Source organism: Lissotriton vulgaris, chromosome 1_1, assembly GCF_964263255.1.
Source record: "Lissotriton vulgaris chromosome 1_1, aLisVul1.2, whole genome shotgun sequence".
Taxonomy (NCBI): Eukaryota; Metazoa; Chordata; class Amphibia; order Caudata; family Salamandridae; genus Lissotriton; species Lissotriton vulgaris.
This window is the reverse complement of record NC_141685.1, coordinates 18,335,334-18,348,283: the sequence shown is the minus strand read 5'-3', so window position 1 is coordinate 18,348,283 and position 12,950 is coordinate 18,335,334. Positions and strand designations below refer to the sequence as shown.

Here is a 12,950-nt window from a genome sequence, read left to right as displayed (position 1 = left end):
GAAGCGTGTTGAGGTCAGACTATTGGAGAGGAAATGGAGACGCTCATACACAATAGAAGAACGACAAATTTACAAAGAAGCAAGAAATCAATATCAAGTGCTGATTAAAGACGCCAAAAAAGCATTCTTCTCTGAGGCAATTTCGTCGGCAGAAAACAAGCAGAAGGAGATCTTTAAAATAGTGGATGACTTCCTAAATCCAAAGATTACCAGGCAAGACATCCCCCCCTCTCAGACCCTCTGCGACTCCATTGTGAACTATTTTGAGGCAAAGGTCCAGGAGCTCACAAAAGCCTTCCCTACACCATTGATGGGATATAAAATAGGAACATTAGACCCAGATACCAGAAAGGCAGAGTTGAATGAATTTCTGCCAATTAGTTTGGAAGACAGCCGTCAGGCAATCTTGACTGGAAGATCCGGTTCTCCTTTTGATCCGTGCCCCCCCAAGATATTACACTCTCTTATTGATCTAGTGAACCCGATTATTAATAACATAATAAATTCCTCTCTTGCATCAGCCAAAATCCCTCAGGAATGGAAGTTAGCGGCGGTCAAACCCCTACAGAAGAAAGCGATGGCCGATCCCACCACTCTATCAAACCTACGGCCAATCTCATTGCTACCGTTCCTCTTTAAGCTCACTGAGGCAGTTGTAAACAAACAACTGACCAAATTTCTGGAGGATGAGGATCTTTTACACCACAATCAATCGGGTTTTAGAGCCTCCCACTAAACGGAATCAGCTCTCCTCTACACAACTGAGACACTGAGGGCTGCCATGGATCAGGGGGACAGGGCTGTCCTAGTTCTCCTGGATCTGTCGGCGGCCTTCGACACGATCTCGCATGAGATACTGATCAACCGTCTAGCTACGGTGGGCATAGGGGGCACGGCCTTGGCATGGATGGAAAATCTCCTTGCGGACAGGAAACAGATTACTGTCCTCGGACAGTATTTATCAGCAAAAAAATCAAATCCCACAGGTGTACCCCAGGGATCAAGGCTAAGCCCGGTGCTGTTTAATTTATATATGACACCTTTAGTTGAGCTAATAACATCATTTAACATCAATACAGTATCATACGCAGATGATACTCAGCTCATCTTAGTTTTAGACAGCAAGTCCACAAGAGCGGAGGAGAATCTTGGAAAGTGCCTCACTGCAACCTTTAACTGGATGAAGACTAACCATCTGAAATGCAACACGGGCAAGACTGAAATTCTCCCTGTGGGTCCCCAAAATCTGTTCTCCCCTCAGCTGTGGTTGCCCCCAAATGAGGAAATTCCGCCAAAAACAGTAATATCCGCACGTAACCTGGGAGTCAGATTTGATGAAAAACTCTCTTTTAAACAGCAAGTGGCTGCAGTGGCAGGATCTTGTTTCAAAATCATACGTGGTCTTCGAAAGTTTTTTAACTTTATCCCATTAGAAGCAAAGAAGACAGTTGCAGTGGCACTAATTTCATCACGCTTGGACTACTGCAATAGCATATACGCAGGAGTGAATAGATCTACTCTGCACAGGTTGCAGGTTGTCCAAAATGCTGCTGCACGCCTGGTGCTTAATCTTCCAAGGAGATCTTCTGCTTCTGCTGCCTTAAAACAGATACACTGGCTCCCCATACACAAGCGAGTGCTCTTTAAGATACTGGTAATTACTTTTAGAGCGTACCACAAAAAAGGGCCTAAATATCTGCTCCCACGGTTCAAGCCATACATACCAGGTCGGAACCTGAGGTCATCAGACATGTGTCTTCTAACAGTCCCCAGATTTAGACTAGCCACCAAAGGAGGAAGATCCCTGGCCGTCCTTGGTACTAAAGCCTGGAATAAACTCCCACAAAGCCTACGGCAAATCCCCACTGAAATCGAATTCAGGAAAGCCCTGAAAACCTGGATTTTTAATTTACCAGACACGGTTAGCAAACAGCTAGTCTAGGCTCTAAATATCCCTCAGGAAATTGATGTGAGTAGTGTTTCCGGCCCACCATTCTAGGCTACGGACTACAGCGCCAAGATGCTCCTTGGAGCGATAGTATGCGCTCTATAAAAACTATCTTACAATTACAATTACAATTACAATGATCAACAATAACTGCTTTGTTGAGCTCCCTCGAGCCGACACAGAGCCTGACCTCCCCATTGGCGTGCGGGCCATAACAACAGGAAAGACCCACTCCATTGCTTCAACTTCTTGAATGATGCACTTGGCTAAGAGATTGTCTAATTAAATTTCATGCTCTCCCTTTCTAACAGAGGTGCATTCCTAACCTTAGCTGTTTTTGGAACAGCATTAGATTTGACCTTTTTCCGTTGTACATAGTTTTTGAGACACACCCAGCTCACCAGCAAAGACCTCAGGGAATTCCTTGACCCAGTCTCGATTAGCATTACTAACAACCCTAACTGGTGGTAATTCTTTTACGCAGACAGATCTCATTGTGATCATGGCAGATATGAAGATCATGCTGATGGAACCAACTTATGAGCGAATCCCCTTTCATCATGACACAGATTTTACCAGGCTCGACTCTCCCTTTGAAGTCAATTGTGCCCCAGAAATAACCCAGCAACTCAATATTCACCCCACCTTAACCTATTGGTCTAATGTCTGGCTTCAACAGGGTGACTTTGCCCAGCAGATTACGCTCATATAATGTTTTTGGGACTAGAGTTATCTTGGCCCCAGAGTCGAAGAGCATGCTCATTGGAGCATCATTGATCAAAACTAGCTCCTGAGGGCCATCACTAGCATTCCCTGTGAATGGGAGAATATTGATTCCTTCCAATTCTTCTTCATAAAGTTCAACTTCCATTACTTTTTTATGCTTGTTGCCCGTTCTGCAGCTTTTTGAGACGTGACCTTTTCTCATGGCCTTCCAGCCTGGGCGGTCTTTAAAGTTGGCCATATGGCCAGGGTTGCCACACCTGAAGCACTTCACCTGAAAATTCTTTGTGTTAAAGGGCTTTGAAGTGGTGCTCAATTTGGGTTCAACAAATCTATCCACCAGCACCTTGACATCAATGTTCTCCTTTTTTCACCTAAACTGTCTTTGCGTATAATATCAACACACGCTCTTGAATGCTAGTGACTTTTGGCTATGGTCAGCACTTCTTGAGGTGATGGTTTTTCTTTTTGCCACAGGGCGTCTCTCGTTTTGTCGAGGGCGCATCCCAACATGAACTGATATCTTAACCGCTCCTCTTAGCTGCACCAAAATTGCACGTGGAAGCCAATTTGCGCAAGGTAGTCATGTACTGTTTGACCGACTCATCCTGCCTTTGCATCCTTCTCCCAAAGTGATATCGTTCAAGGACAGTGCTCACTTTGGCGAGGTAGTACAAGTCCAACTTTTTTAAGCAGATCTCGTATTCATTAAGAATGGCAGAGTCACTATGAGAGAGTTCAGGAAGGTGTTCAAAGAATTCTTGTCCCTCAGAGCCCAAACAATGCCTTAACAATGAGGCTTTCCTCTCTGCACTTAAGTGCCACAGGCACGAGCATAATGTGTGAAAACCTTCTTTCACTTCAGGCACGAGAGAGAAGGAACTGCTGGAGATGTCCACAAGAAGGGAGGGGCAGTGACATTATGTATGATGTATGTACTATGTTTTGACCCAGTTACTACTTAAGGGTGAACTTCAGTGATCTGCTTACAGTGCGTAATATCCACAAGCCTTATACGCTGTGCGTATCAGTGAACCTGCGTGAAACTTCAGCAATTAAAATTTAGGCCAATGCGCACAATCCCAGAAACTTTATTTGCTGTGCGCATCAGCGGAACCATCAGCCCGATTACTGATGGCACATAATTATACAGGGAGGAGTCACTTTAGTCTGGCGCTCAATTACATGTGTAGATGTGAGTCTGGTGGTGCCTGATAACTGAAAGGCACACATTTGTTTTCATACAATTTCATATATGTCTGATTTATTATTCCTATTACAGTGTCTTCTACCTTGAGAAGGCCCGTCCTAGACCAGTGTGAGGACAAAACCCATGCCGACAAATGAGCGACCTGAAGCGTAATACTGAGAAAAAGTAACCTGGAAGATTGCTGCAAATTAAAGTAAATGAAAAAAATTAATAAAGAACTACATAACAACAGCTGTGTGACCTGGAAGCCAATTGTTTCTCAATATAGTCCTAGTTTGTGATTACCTTACAGTGCTCACATTATCATCCGCACTAGAAGAGATGAGAGCCTGGGGTGTCTGGTCTCAGAAGCTCATTTACATACAAAGGGGGTGACAGCCTGTTCACAACGCACAGCACAACTTGTTTACGTAAAGTGCTAGTACACAGAACAGGTTAAAGTCTTGTGTCTCTTTCTTTCATTTTCTTTAATATATCCTGCACCTTGCTCTGTTCTTCTCTTTCTCTCATTTCAATTCATCATAAATTACTCAAATTCACTATTGCTTTATCAGCACGGCACAAGTCGGAGGGTAGCCACAGTTTGAAGAGGTCCCCCCACTATTATCTAGAAACGGGACTCATTTCCACCTAGCTCCTTAGCCTGCAACTGGTAATTGTTACTTTGTGCCCCAGCACTGCAGACACAGGCCTCTGAGTGTTTGTTTGTGTGAGTGGCGCAAGAGAGGAACAGAGAACTTGACAAAATTAGTCCTTCTATTGCTTAATACATTGTAAATGTGAAACACTTTGGGGTTTAGGGGTTGGATAAAGAATAACGTCAGGAAACAAACGCAAATTAAAAGCACATTTTATTTATTTGCTGAAAACTGTTAAAAATGTAATTTCCAAGTTCCACATATCTGTTTAAAAATATTTACACTTTCAGTCATTTGCGAGTTTAGTTACAAACTAATAGTGGGCAAAACACATGATGTATAAAAACTGAAACCAAAAACCTATTTTTACATTATTTTATGTTTCTTGTTTATTGTTTTTAAAACAGGCCGTCAAGCTTTCAAGTGAAAATTATTATAAGGGCCTGACATCACTTCTTGTGATGTCACTACATGTGACGTCACTGTGATTTGCATATGATAATGGGCTCCTTCACTATTTTCCTTACTTGTGCCCTGTTTATTGGCAGGACATGGGTCTATAGGTATTAAAAATAAACATATAAATTCACAGGTGTTCAGACCGTTTCTCTGGTGATGTCACACATTGACATGCATTCGGCTGCTTCTTCTATTTTTAGGTGAGTATAAATAACGTGCCGTTCCCCCTCCTTCCATTTCTCTCTTGTTCTCCCCCTTTCTTTGTCTCTCTCGCTCTCTGGATCTCTCTCCCTCTCTATCTCCCACACACTCCTGTTAGCGTTAGCTTCATGAATGTCACTGCCACTTCTGGCATTCATACGACAAATCCTTCAGAACATTTGAGGACAAGGGACAATCAAGTGTGGAAGATGAGTTCCTGGGAGTGCAACTGATTGTCCTGACACATATATGCTTTTGATGTGGGATTTCGCTATTTCACCACATTCTTCAAACAGAGTCTACTGCTTACAGTGGCTCAATTCTGGTGAAAAGTAGAGTTTGGCAAGTCACAAAATGAATAGGGAGAGCCAAGTCAGAGAGGAGCCACGGGTCGCACTTAGTAATAAGGCGCGAGGCACGAGCTGATACACCAACTGAAACAGTTTGTAAAAGATGCAGCAAACGTTACCTAAAAACAAGGTATGAGCGCTTTTATATCTAAAAATAGGTTATTTCTTGAACACCTGTGCTTATTTCATTACATATACTGCAGTGGCATTTGTTAATATTAATACATGAATTTTACCAATGAAGCTTCCATCTCCAGAGCCCTGACAACATGTCCACTCTGGGTGTGTTTGGTTTATAGGTTCTATCACTAATCCGACAAGTTAGCTGAAAAGACCACTGTTAGACCCAGTATTGTTCAGTGTTGCTTTTACAGGTAGTGTGGTCAGGTGCGATTGAATGTTTTTCTTTGTATCTGTTCTTCACCAAATAAAAATCAACAATGTTTCTTTTCTTTTAATCCACCTTGTGCTTGTCTCCCACTGTGTATCCTGGTACATAATGTAACTTTGCTATGTGTACGGAAGTGAACAATCACTGGAAACAAACACTTTTATAATTCTGCAAATACTGTTATCTGCTTTTCTTCTTTACTGCTATTCAGGTCATCTATCACCTGGTATTTCAATGTCCTACATCATTTGAATTTTAGCTTTTTCCGTAATTCATTTCTCTCACAATAAATGCACTGTTCAGCTCTTGTCTATGTCCTCAGATGGGTCAATATTATTTTTGATGTTCTTAACTTCTTTCCGGAATCTCTGCATCTCTAGAATTATTTCCATGTGAGTTAAATGAAGGAGTGTATTCACTGAGGGCTGTGTGGGATCGAAAATTGACAAAAGCCCTTCTCACTTTCAGTGCCCTTCTATGTTTTCCCCCTGTGTGTTCGCTGATGACTTTGTAGCTCAAATCGTCGACTAAAGCTCTTCCCACATTCATTGCACTTGAGTGGCTTTCCCCCTGTGTGGGTTTGTTGATGTTTTCGTAGGGTTGATAACTGACTAAAGCTCTTCAAACATTCACAGCAATATTATAGTTTTCCCCTGTGTGCATTCGCTGATGTGTTTGTAGGTCTGATAATTGACTAAAGCTCTTCCCACATTCATTGCACTTGAATGGTTTTTCTCCTGTGTGAGTTCGCTGATGATACCTTAATACTGAAGAGAAGAAAAAACCACTGTCACATGCACCGCAATGATAGGGTTTTTCCCCTGTGTGTTCGCTGATGTGTTTGGAGGTTTGATAATCGACTAAAGCTCTTCACACATTCACTGCAGTTGAATGGTTTTTTCCCCTGTGTATGTTCACTGATGATTTTGTAGGTGTGATGACTTACTGAAGCTCTTCCCACATTCATTGCACTTGAGTGGCTTTCCCCCTGTGTGTGTTTGTTGATGTTTTCGTAGGATTGATAACGGACTAAAGCTCTTCAAACATTCACAGCCATCATATAGTTTTTCCCCTGTGTGTGTTTGCTGATGTCTTTGTAGGTCTGATAAGTGACTAATGCTTTTCCCATAATCATTGCACTTGAATGGTTTTTCTACTGTGTGTGGTCACTGATGATACCTTAATGCTGAAGAGCTGAAAAAACTACTGTCACATTCATTACAATGATAGGGTTTTTCCTCCGTGTGTGTTCGCTGCTGACTTTTTAGGTCTGATAACTGACTAAAGCTCTTTACACATTAATTGTACTTGAATGGTTTTCCCCCTGTGTGTGTTCGCTGATGTCTTTGAAGGTGTGATAACCGACTAAAGCACTTTGCACATTTACTGCACTTGAATGGTTTTTCCCCTGTGTGTGTTTGTTGACGTTTTTGTAGGTGTGATAACCGACTAAAGCACTTTGCACATTAACTGCACTTAAATGGTTTTTTCCCTGTGTGTGTTCACTGATGTCTTTAAAGGCGTGATGACCAACTAAAGCACTTTGCACATTCACTGCACTTGAATGGTTTTTCCCCTGTGTGTGTTCGCTGATGTCTTTGAAGGTGTGATAACCGACTAAAGCACTTTGCACATTCAGTGCACTTGAATGGTTTTTCCCCTGTGTGTGTTCCCTGATGTTTTTGGAGGTTTGATAAGTGACTAAAGCACTTTGCACTTTCACTGCACTTGAATGGTTTTTCCCCTGTGTGTGTTCGCTGATGTCTTTCAAGGTGTGATAACCGACTAAAGCACTTTACACACTCATTGCACTTGAATGGTTTTTTCCCCTGTGTGTGTTTGCTGATGATACCTTAATGCTGAAGAGTTGCGAAGAAAACTACTGTCACATTCACTACAATGATAAGGTTTTTCCCCCCGTGTGTGTTTGCTGATGACTTATTAGGTCTGATAGCTGGCTAAAGCTCGTCCCACATTCACTGCACTTGAATAGTTTCCCCCCCATGTGTGTTAGATTATGACTTTTTAGGTCTGATAACTGACTAAAGCTCTTTACACATTCATTGCACTTGAATGGTTTTTCCTCTGTGTGTGTTCGCTGATGTCTTTGAAGGTGTGATAACCGACTAAAGCACTTTGCACATTCACTGCACTTGAATGGTTTTTCTCCTGTGTGAGTTCGCTGATGAACCCTTAATGCTGAAGAGTCACGAAAACTACAGTCACATTCACCACAATGATAAGGTTTTTCCCCCGTGTGTGTTCGCTTATGACGTTTTAGGACTGATAACTGACTAAATCTCTTCCCACATTCAATGCACTTGAATGGCTTTTCCCCTGTGTGTGTTCGCTGATGTCTTTGAAGGTGTGATAACAGACTAAAGCACTTTTCACATTCAGTGCACTTGAATGGTTTTTCCCCTGTGTGTGTTCCCTGATGTTTTTGGAGGCTTGATAAGTGACTAAAGCACTTTGCACATTCACTGCACTTGAATGGTTTTTCCCCTGTGTGTGTTCGCTGATGTCTTTGAAGGTGTGATAACCGACTAAAGCACTTTGCACATTCACTGCACTTGAATGGTTTTTCCCCTGTGTGTGTTCTCTGATGTCTTTGAAGGTCTGATAACAGACTAAAGCACTTTTCACATTCAGTGCACTTGAATGGTTTTTCCCCTGTGTGTGTTGCCTGATGTTTTTGGAGGCTTGATAAGTGACTAAAGCTCTTTGCACATTCACTGCACTTGAATGGTTTTTCCCCTGTGTGTGTTCGCTGATGTCTTTCAAGGTCTGATAACTGACTAAAGCTCTTTACACATTCACTGCACTTGAATGGTTTTTCCCCTGTGTGTGTTCGCTGATGTATTTGAAGGTGTGATAACCGACTAAAGCACTTTGCACATTCACTGCACTTGAATGGTTTTTCTCCTGTGTGGGTTCGCTGATGAACCCTTAATGCTGAAGAGTCACGAAAAGTACAGTCACATTCACCACAATGATAAGGTTTTTCCCCCGTGTGTGTTCGCTGATGACGTTTTAGGACTGATAACTGACTAAATCTCTTCCCACATTCAATGCACTTGAATGGCTTTTCCCCTGTGTGTGTTCGCTGGTGTATTTGTAGTTCTGATAACCTAATAAAGCTCTTGACACATTCACTGCACTTGAATGGCTTTTCCCCTGTGTATGTGTGCTGATGAAGCTTGAGTAGTGATGTCAAACTAACGCTCTTGCTGTATGTGTATGATTCTTCTTTCTTGGTTAGTGTCTGTGGGTCGGGTATATTTATGTCTACATCCCATGACTGCAATTCCTGATGGGCCGACATGGCTGATAAAGCACTTGTGTTTTTCTCACACACTTTATATGTGTGCAGTATTTTGCACATTTGATTTCTGTCTTAACAACAAAATGTGATAGCCACCAAATATTTGCCACACTCCTAATACGTAGAAGGTGTCTTTGTAGGCGACTGTGCCTTTAGATTGGATTACGACTATACACGCTTGCGGGTAAAGATGTATCTTCCTTCTGGGCGGTGCAAATCGAGACAATCTGTTGTATTGTAGATACAAGAACTCCTCTTTCCTTTACCCGTCAGTTGTCTGGCTCCGCTCTGTTGTGCTCTTCTCTGGTTACTGTGGTTTGGCCAGAAAGAGTTTACAATTCACCTAGAGCACGGAGTGATGGCTTATAATCATTTTAGAAAACAGAGCACTGCTGTAATCACATCATACTGATCCCATGATCAAAGATGGTGTAAGGCACTTGTTTATACCGGAGGCGGTTTGTTATTGTTGTTGCCTTAATTTTCCTAAGGTCATTTATTCGTCTTGTGGTGTGGAGGTGCACAGCTCAGAGTCTTACAATCACTGAACTACCCTTGATGCTTCATCCGGGATCTGTCTGTTTGTGTGCAGGTTCCCCTGTCGCCGACTGCGCTGATGTTTTCCTGAATACTGGAGCTCAATATTTCTGCTATTATTGAAGATTTACAGCATTCGCTTCATTATTGATGGTCAATTCATACATTCAAGGCTTGTTTCTGTTGGATGTAAAGATATTTAAAATTACTAAATTGAAACATAATGGAATGAGAATTCACAATGTTTAACTGGTTGTAAAAGAGATTTCAGGAGAGATTTACCAAATCTCCACTCAATGCTGCGCAGCCTACCCCACCCCGCCCACCCGGGAGGCTGCGATGCACGACAGGGAGGGAACAGGAGAGCACCCTATTTTCAGAGATATGGCTCTCTCCTTCCCTTTCCCTTGCGTCGGCACTGATTACAAAGGGCCTGCGCCATGCACACACCTTAGCACCAGAGCGCTAGGGTGTGTGTGTCTGTGAGTCCAGCATGGGTTTTGTACAGGAAGAACACCCTTCCTGTACAGATTACAATGCCTCGACACGAGGGAAAGCTTTTACCATTTTGTATACGTGTTGCACAGTGCAGCACACATGCAAAGTCAGAAAAGGAAGGAGAAATGAAAGCATTTCTCCTTCCTTACACCTAGTTTTCTGGTTGCACGGGAACGCCCATGCACCACCCTTGGCATGCCCCATGGCACAAAGTAATGCAAAACAATGCTATGCGCAGTGTCACATTACTTTAACGTTATTTCCAGTGCTAAACAAGTTTAGCGCTGGAACGTAAATTAGGAAAAAAGATTTTGCGCCATTTTGTGCCACTTTTGTGATGCAAACAGTGCAAAATCTTAGTAAATCTCCCCCTTCTTCTTTATCGCTTTTGAAACTTAGCAAGGAATATTTCATCATACACAGATATTTAACTAAATGTTCTGTTGATCAGGTGACATCTTATTAATGTCTGAAAAGGAGGTGATTTACCAGTGTTTACAGAGTAACTTAGCAAAGTAAGGGCGCTCACGGAGCACCCAAGTGCTAGAGGTATAGCTTAAGATAGACACATATGGTCAAGATTTTATTTAAACAACAATAGAGTTTAGAAAAAGAGCGGGATCAGGCTGGGCTGTAACATTTCCAGTAACTCTTTATGAAGTATACAACAAAAGTAACTCTATTTAAACACTTTTTCTCATTCTTTCCGATTCACTTAAGATCATCTCAAATGCCAACTCCTGTCTTTACTCGCTGTTCATAAGTCACCTTTGACACTTTCAACAGCTCCCTTGGTTCAAGCATTTCTGGTTTCTTCTAACCTGGAAGATTGGAACATTATTGTGAGTTGAGGGGGGTTTCCTATCACCATAGCATCTGTCCATCTCCCTGAAACTAGTGCCGCTTACAGAGCCTGGTTCTTGCCCTGGAAAACAACTTTAAAAAGCAAGTCTTTAGTTCTTCCTAAAGTAGATAAAGTTCTGTAAGATGCAGATCCATCCGGGGCTTTTTACCGGACATATCCCTGCAGCAGATGTGTGCATATTACTCTTTTCCCCCCTTTTCCAACATTACATGGCATCTGGCATGACGTTGTCCTTTTGGGGCCCAGGATTTCATTTGTGACCGGATGGGCATTTGGAAGAGCGGGAGGAGGTGTCAGTTATCCACAGGTGATGCAGCATTTCTACCTTTCCATATTGCTCATATTCAAGTTTACCTAATTTCATGTCCTTCGGCCCCCCTACTGCCCTCTGGCTGCACACTCACTCTGTGGCATTCATCAGAAGTCAGATAATTGCCTCATACTCACAAGGCCATGGATCTCACTTCTTCTACAATACTTATTGCAGACAAAGGGCCTAGTTAGGAGTTTGTCCAACAGATTATTGCCTCAAAACTAGGGGTGGGTGAAGAATTCCGCTCTGCCGGCAGAGCTCGAGAAGGTTGCCCACTGGTCCAAAAAACTCCATGTAGAATGGAGTTCTTTTCTCAAGCGGTTCGCCAACGGGAAGATGACGAGCACTTGTGAGAAAATATAACAAGCTAGACCTCCTCCTGGCGAGATTTCTCATTGCGGGAGGTCGCAACAACTCAAGTGTTAAAATCTGCCATTCTGGTTGAAGAAGCTGCCATTCGATTAGAATATCAATTAGAGCGGCAGAAAGCAGCAGTGCCCTCTGGCTCGACGCGTAGTGCTGTTCGTGCTGATTTTACAGTGGGGGTTAAACTCCTGGCACTAAAAATCAGTGAGAGCAATGCAACGTAAACTCTGCCACTAGCGGAAGTCTGCAGAGTGTGACACTTCATGGAGTTCTGCGGGGTAAACTCTGCAAACGACGCCAAGGCATTATCAAAACGTGACAGATATCCTGTCTGCCTTATTATAATTGCCACAGGATGTAATGCCTTTTTAACGGGGCGGGCAGGATACCGGTCACATTTGTGATGAAATAAACCATCCGCTGAAATATAAATCAGGCCTTTGGTGTACATTGCGTCCAGTGTGGCTAGCTGGGCTTGAAGGATCTTGTGGTTTGTGGGTCTCTCACTGCGTTGAGGTCACCGCCAGGCAGACCTTCCATCAGCTGCGTCCTGTGCAGATCTTCCTTCCAGGCAGGAGTCTGTCAGCTGAGCCTTGTGCAGATCTTCATTCCAGGCAGAGGGTTCGGTCAGCTGTGCCTTGTGCAGATCTTCATTCCAGGCAGAGGGTTCGGTCAGCTGTGCCTTGTCGTGCAGATCTTCCTTCCAGGCAGGGGGTTCGGTCAGCTGTGCCTTGTGCAGATCTTTCTTCCAGGAAGGGGCTTCGGTCAGCTGCGCCTTGTGCAGATCTTCCTTTCAGGCAGGAATTCTGTCAGCCATGCCTCATGCAGATCTTCCTTCCAGGCTGGACTTCTGTCAGCGGTGCCCTGTGCAGATCTTCCTGCAAGGCAGGACTTCTGCCAGCTAAGTTTTGTGCAGATCTTCTTTCCAGGCGGGACTTCTGTCAGCTGTGCCTTGTGCAGATCTTCCTTCAAGGCAGGGTCTTCGGTCAGCTGCACCTTGTGTGGATCTGCTTTGCAGACAAGGGCTTCTTTCCTCAATGATCAGTTCAAAGGTCGGAAGAGGTAGAACTGGTCTAGGTCATCTTCTTTATTGCAGTTCAACTGGTCAAGCCACAGAGCTCCTGCT

At 43.3% G+C, this 12,950-nt stretch overlaps 2 protein-coding genes across 3 annotated transcripts in view; both read right to left on the bottom strand.

Moving 5' to 3' along the window:
* The window catches only part of LOC147736989 (uncharacterized), a 412,373-nt gene that overhangs the window by 178,619 nt on the left and 220,804 nt on the right, over positions 1-12,950 (bottom strand). The gene's annotated exons all lie outside the window — the stretch shown is intronic.
* LOC147736991 (uncharacterized) lies at positions 5,787-9,440 on the bottom strand. Its single transcript, XM_086956169.1, has 3 exons — positions 8,044-9,440; positions 7,443-7,705; positions 5,787-6,687 (listed from the first exon to the last, which is right to left on the bottom strand). Exons 1-3 carry the CDS (start codon positions 9,303-9,305, stop codon positions 6,542-6,544), a joined length of 1,671 nt encoding a protein of 556 aa, XP_086812295.1. The 5' UTR covers positions 9,306-9,440; the 3' UTR covers positions 5,787-6,541.

What these genes read in the sequence shown, in the direction of transcription:
- LOC147736991 (XM_086956169.1), bottom strand. Translation starts at nt 9,305, where the DNA reads ATGTGCAAAATACTGCACACATATAAAGTGTGTGAGAAAAACACAAGT. An exon ending in TGTGCAAAGTGCTTTAGTCG is followed by an intron (nt 7,706 to 8,043) that starts GTTATCACACCT and finishes AAAGTGCTTTAG; the next exon opens with TCGGTTATCACACCTTGAAA. An exon ending in GTGCTTTAGTTGGTCATCAC is followed by an intron (nt 6,688 to 7,442) that starts GCCTTTAAAGAC and finishes TCTTCTCTTCAG; the next exon opens with TATTAAGGTATCATCAGCGA.